Here is a 5,999-nt window from a genome sequence, read left to right as displayed (position 1 = left end):
ATGTACCGGTACAGCCCCCATGTACCGGTACATCCCCCGATACCGGTGAACCTTCAATATCGGTGCTCCCCTCCCGGTGCCGCCCCCCGTCACCCCTCGTTGCCCCGGCCCCCCCAGTGCCAGGCGCTCCCCCCGGGCCCTCCCGGTCCCCCCCGGCCGTACCGGGGCTGCGGCGCCGCCCGGGTCGCGCATCAGCGGCGGGGCGGCCGCGGGGCCATTTTCTGTGCGGAGCTGTCGCGAGAGCGGGGGGAGGAGGAGGATGGCGGGGGGGAGGGAGGAAGGAGTGTGCGGAAGGGGGAGCGGGGGCCGCGGGGCGGAACCCGGCCCCGCCCCGGTGCCCCCCCCCGGCCTGTTTCTCCCGGGTGATTCCACCCACCCCGCATCCCAGCGCCCGAGAGAGGCTGGAGCATCCCGGGGGCTTCGGAGCATCCCCAGGGCTTGGAGCATCCCCAGGGCTTCGGAACGTCTGGGGAGGAATGTGTGTCAGAGCATCCTGGGGTCTTTGGAGCATCCCAGGACCTTCGGAGCATCCCGGGGGCCTTGGAGCATCCCCAGGGCCTTTGGAGCATCCCAGTGGCCTCTGAGCATCCTGGAGATTTTAGGGCATCCCAAGGCCTCTGGAGCATCTCAGGGCTTTGAAGCAGTCTCATCCTGAATCCTCAGGGCATCCTGGGGACCTTCATGGAATCCCACAGCCCTCAGAACACTCTGAGCCCCTTGGGAAGCCCTGGACCCCTTGAAGCATCTCAAGGCACCCCGAGCCTTTTGGAGCCCCCCAAACCCCTCAGGGCACTTTGATCCCCCTTAGAGCATCCCAGGGCCCTCTGGGACACCCTTGGAACACCCTGGACTCCTGGGATGCCCTGTCAGCTCCTGAGTGGCCCCCAAGAGCAGCCCAAGCCCCTTGGGGCCTCCAGGACCCTCAGAACAACTGGAGCTCCTGAGAGACCCCAAAACTCCTGAGAGACCTGTGAGCCCCTCAGAGCCCCTGGAGCCCTCTGGAACATCCCAGTGGGTGCCTGAGCTGGTCCAACTCCTACCTGCCTGCAGGGCTGAGTGGGAACATCCCACTTGACAGCACCCACTGCTGGGGTGCTGCCCCCATTCCCCCCACTTCAGTCCCAAGGAAGGACTGGAACGTGCAGGAAGGAGTTTCCTAAATCCTCTGAGTTTACAAAGCCATTATTTTTCATTAAAATAAAAACAAAGGCTCTGCCTGCTCCCGCCGCCCCACCAAAGGAAAAAAACTTTGCAGTGCAAGGATCCTAAAAACCTGCGATTTAGAGGAAAAATCACCTTAAGGACCACAGGGGTGGTAAAACCCCATATTTGGGGCTGGGGGGCAAGAACCATTTTCAGTGTGGGGTCACGGGGGACTTCCCATCCCGGCGCGTTCCTGCTCTCTGCCACCCCCGCCCTGGGGTCCCGTCTGTGGGACTGCGGGTCCGTGCCGGGTCCTCTGCTGGGTCAGCGGGAAGCGGGAGGGAGGAAGAGGAGGGCTGGGATGTGAGGCTGAGGCAGGGCCATGTGGGATCAGGGCTGTCGTCACTTCCTCCGGCGGGGGGGAGAGAGAAGGGGGGGAGGGCCGACAGGAGCCCTGACATGTCGGCCCCGTCCATCCCTTCCCCTGTTGTGAACCTCCTGGAACAGCCCTGGGTCGGAATCAGCCCCCACCCAACACCCCCCACGCAGCCACAGCTGTCCCACGGTCCTGGGGCTTGGGGTGGAGAGTGTTCCTGAATCCTGTCCTGGGAGTTCGGGATGTAGAGTGTCCCTGAATCCCAAGGATGGTGATTTCCACCCCCATGCATCGACCCTGGCCCCCCATAGATGAGACTCCCACTCTGCAAACTGGGGGGGGCCCAGCACTCCTCTGACCACCATCAGAAAAATGTGTCACAGCTCCGTGGACTTTGTCTAATTGATCCTTGGAGCTTCACCTGTGAGAAATCAGGGATTGGTGATGGTGCCCTGGTCCTGCTTTGCTGCTGCCCTGAGAGCTCCCACTGGCTGTGAGTGACCCAGAGCACGCCGGGATGTGGAGATGCCTGAGCTGAATTCCTGGGGGAGCTGGTTTCTGTATTCAACCTCTTCTGGAGGGTTCAATGTGGGTGGAATGGGGCTGCCTCCTGTAAGTGTCTGCCCACATCAGAGCTCTTGTCATGGGGGCAGTGGGAGCCACGGGATGGCACTGGTGTGAAACACAACCCCCAAACCCAATTTCTGAGTCAGATTTGCCGAGTCTGACTATTTACCATAATTATTAACAACAATCCTATTTATACCCCATGATAGTTTCAGTCCCAGGGTATGAACGAGCAGCAAAGAGCCTGTCCTTGCTGTGGGAATGCTGCTAAAGCAGCTGTGGGATTCAGTGGTCGGCACCAGCACAGCCCAGGGAGTGGGAAGCGCTTGCTCCATAAAAAACATTGGTGGAGAACTACCATGGATCCACGTGGCACAGCCTCACAGAGGTGGGCTGGGAGGGTGGTGACCCCCTCCTCGCCTCCAGCCACGTGGTCGCTGCGCCCAGCTCAGATCTTCTGCACGTAGTTCCCAGGGAAAAGCCCTTCCCTGCCGTGCAGGCGGCCCTTCCACCAGCCCGAGATATCTGGGAAAGGGAAGAACCAGCCAGGTCAGGGGTGGTGCTGCCACAGCGGGGAGAGAAGCTGGGCAAGACAGAGGTTGGTACCTTCCAGCAGGATGTCAATGATGTCCCCCACGTTGAAGCTGAGCTCGTCCACGTCCTGCCCGACGTACTGGTAGAGCGCCCGGCACCGCGGCACCGCCTTGGGCTGGGCCTTGGGCCGCCGGGCCGGGGGCGGCCGCTGGCTCACACTGCGCCGGCGCTGCATCCTGAGGGGGGGAGGAACGGGGTCCACGCGGGGAGGGCAGGAGGGTGGGGGGTGTGCTGCTCCCTCCTTCCCACCCTGCCCTCCCACACCCCTGGGATGCTCCGTGTCTACTGGGAGGTGGGACCTCCTAGTGCAGGGACTGGGAGAACTCGGCCAGGATGTGCTGCACCCTCCTTCCTATCCTGCTCCCCCCACACCCATGGGATGCTCTGTGCCTGCAGGTGGGTCTTCCAGTGCAGGGATTGGGAGAACTGGGATACACAAGAGCCTGGGAGGGGTGTCCTGCCAGCGAAGGCAGGCTGCCCCAACTCGGTCTGCTCCTCAGAGGGGAAAGAGCATCTCCTGGTGCTGGTGGCAGTGAGAGGGGAGGATAAGTCAGGGAGTGGGACATGGGACAGGACCTACCCGGCCACCCCCTGGTCAGGCACGTTGAGGAAATCCATGTTGTGCTCGGATGGGGGCCGCGTCCTGGGCTGGTGGCTGGCGTTCGGGGGGGGCAGTGCTGTGGCCGGTGGGCCCCGTGTCTGCTTCTGGGGCGCTTTGTAGGTGTCCCTCTGTGGCCGCCCATCGCCCTGTGGGAACTGGGGTGCCCCGTTCCTGCAGGCTCCTGGAAGATCCCATCCCAGGATGATGCATTACAGGGGGTCCACGCTCAGCCTGCACCCCTTGGGAGCGCAGCACTGGCTGGATCCAGGCTGGGGTCTCCCCTCCCTGGCACCCCCCTCCTCACCTCTGGGTGCTGCTGGGGCAGTCCTGGAGGGTGCTGGGAACCTGCTGCCACCCCTGCTCTGCGTTGCCCCCTTCCTTGTGGGCTCTGGGGGGACACAAGCCCCCCGTTAGGTGACTGTCCTCAGAGCCAGCTGAGGGGGCTTCCCCCCCATTTATACCCAGCTGTCCTCCCAAAGCTCCCTGTGCTGCCCTATCACCCCAGCAGAAGTGGGTCCCTCCCGGGTGAGACACAAACCCAGCAGGGTTGGGCACACACCGGGTCACCCCGATATTCCCAGGCCTCCAGCTGTGCCCTGCAGCCCCAGCGCTCCTGTGTGCTTCCCCTGACACCCCCTGGGTGCCCTGGCACTCACTGGCATTCCTGGGGAGCCCATCCCCGATGCTGACCGTAAGGGTTTTGCCTCCAGCTTTGAGGGCGGCCGTGTCGCCCTGTCCTCTGATGAAGGTGACGTTGCGGGTGCCACCGCCGCCCCAGCCCTCCTTCTTCACCCGAAACTGTAGTCTAGGGGAGAGAGAGGGCCATGAGACCACAGAGACAGGGCCCTGTCCTGCTTTGTCACCTCTCCTGGCCCCCATCCTTACGTATCCTTGAAGGAGAGGGGCAGCTTGGAACGGGTGAGCTCCTCAAAGCGTTTGCACAACAGGCTGATCAGCTCCGTCTTGAAGATGGACTCCAAGAAGTTGTCGCCGTCCTTCTCATGGAGGATGAAGAAGTCATCCTGCCTGGTGCTGGGGGAGCAACCCCAGTTTGCAGGGTGTCAGTAGGAGGCAAGGCTGGTGCCAGCTGGCACTGGGGGCCCTGCTGGGCTTGGGTCCACCCCAAGGAAATTTAGAGGGTGATTTGGCTGGAAAGCTCCCAGACCTCCAAAGCCCCATCTGCAAAGCATCCTGGGGGGAGCCTCCTCACAGCTCGATGATCTGGTGCCTCCATGGACAAGGGGCTGGAGGGCACCAGGGCATGGGGAGGCCAGTGGAGGTTGAGGTGACCCCCATGTGGAGCCCGAGCTAAGGGACACACCTCAGCGAGACTCCGCTCACCGCCTGGAGCTCCACCTTCTTCTTGAGCACCTCCTTGATCTGCCCCTTCTCAGGGCCCTTCTTCACCTTCTCCCGCCCGATCAGGTAGAAGTACTTGGGGGTGAGGATGAAATCCCGCTTGATGGGCTGGGAAAGGGGCAGGAGAGGGGAGTGAGGGGTGTTTGCTGGGGGGCACCTGCCCCACACACACATCCCACCCAAGGAAAGCCACCATGGCCGTCCAAGCCCCAGGTGTGTCCGTGTACCTTGAACCTCCGGTCGTATTTGGTGACGGAGTCGGCGAAGTCGATCCGCTCCCGCTTGGCCAGGAACTGGCGCAGCTCCGGCCGCTCCTCCATGCCCAGGTAATCACCCACGAAATTCCTGTTGATGCTGTTCCTCCTCCGCTCCTTGAAGTTGTAGAGGATGCTGGCAGCTGTGAAAGAATCCCAAAGCAACTCTGGTCAGACAGGGCTCTGTGCTGGCAGCTCAGACTCTTCCCAAACCAGCTGTGGGATCTGTCACACGGGTCATGGCAGCAAGAAGTGGGGCTTGTTATGTGCCATGGGAGGAATCCCAGCTGCTTGAGCCAGGCTGGCTTTGAAAACCATTAATTGCCTTCAAAAATCCTTGTGCTGTGGGAAGGAGGGATGGTCACAGCTGCTTTCTGGATATTCCTCCTTGAACACTGCATGTTTGGGACGGTGGGAAAACCCCTGTAAGGGGTCAGGCAGGGTCCACTGGGCTTTCCCATCCCTCTGCCAACACTGACTCCCAGCTACTCCTCTCCATCCTTGTGCAGGTAATGAAACACAGAATGAGACAGCACAAGGATCTGCTTCTGTCTTACGGCCCCTCCCAGGGCTGGAAACGAGAGCAAGAAATCTGTGCCCTCCTTCAAGATGTGGGAAAAGACTCTGGACATCTCATGGTCTGGTTCCTCTTCACCCCCTGCCTCATTAGTGCCATGATTAGGAGTCGGGATGCTACTCTGGTAGATGAGCTCTCCTAATGAAAGACACCCTAAAAGGGGTGCTGGGGTGATGGTGTCCATGTCCTTGCCTGGCCTTACCCTCCTCTCTCATCTGCTCATACTTCCTGATGGCGACGTGCCGGCGCCAGGCCTTCTGGATCACACGGGCGAAGCCGTCGAATTTCCTCTCCCGCATCTCCTCGAGCAGGAAGAGCTGGGAGGGACACAGGGTGCTGAGCGTGGCTGTCCAGGACCCCCCACCACGGTGTCCCCGGGGGTGCAGGGCTGGGGGGCACCCACCGACTCGGGGTTCTTGACGAACACTTTGCTCCGGCCCATCTGGTACTGGTCGGGGTCCATGTGGACGGAGCGCAGCAGGTGCTGCACCCCTTGGCGCTCGTCCCCGCGCCACGACGGCCACGTCT

The 5,999-nt window shown here is 61.8% G+C and overlaps 1 protein-coding gene across 1 annotated transcript in view; it reads right to left on the bottom strand.

The window, feature by feature from the left end:
* Positions 1-1,726: 1,726 nt before the first annotated feature.
* The window catches only part of MYO1F (myosin IF), a 16,177-nt gene continuing 11,904 nt past the window's right edge, over positions 1,727-5,999 (bottom strand). Inside the window, exons 20-29 of the mRNA XM_027701661.1 lie at positions 5,875-5,997; positions 5,674-5,788; positions 4,868-5,037; positions 4,603-4,748; positions 4,167-4,313; positions 3,938-4,086; positions 3,586-3,669; positions 3,261-3,462; positions 2,693-2,856; positions 1,727-2,611 (exon numbers count right to left, since the gene is read on the bottom strand). Of these exons, the coding sequence (XP_027557462.1) occupies positions 2,535-2,611; positions 2,693-2,856; positions 3,261-3,462; positions 3,586-3,669; positions 3,938-4,086; positions 4,167-4,313; positions 4,603-4,748; positions 4,868-5,037; positions 5,674-5,788; positions 5,875-5,997 (1,377 nt within the window). The 3' untranslated portion in view covers positions 1,727-2,534. The remainder of the gene's footprint in view (positions 2,612-2,692; positions 2,857-3,260; positions 3,463-3,585; positions 3,670-3,937; positions 4,087-4,166; positions 4,314-4,602; positions 4,749-4,867; positions 5,038-5,673; positions 5,789-5,874; positions 5,998-5,999) is intronic.

This window comes from Neopelma chrysocephalum, unplaced genomic scaffold, assembly GCF_003984885.1.
Source record: "Neopelma chrysocephalum unplaced genomic scaffold, ASM398488v2 Primary Assembly neopelma1_164, whole genome shotgun sequence".
In the NCBI taxonomy this organism is placed as follows: Eukaryota; Metazoa; Chordata; class Aves; order Passeriformes; family Pipridae; genus Neopelma; species Neopelma chrysocephalum.
Note: the sequence above shows the minus strand (reverse complement) of the source record. Positions and strands in the feature narration are given on the sequence as shown.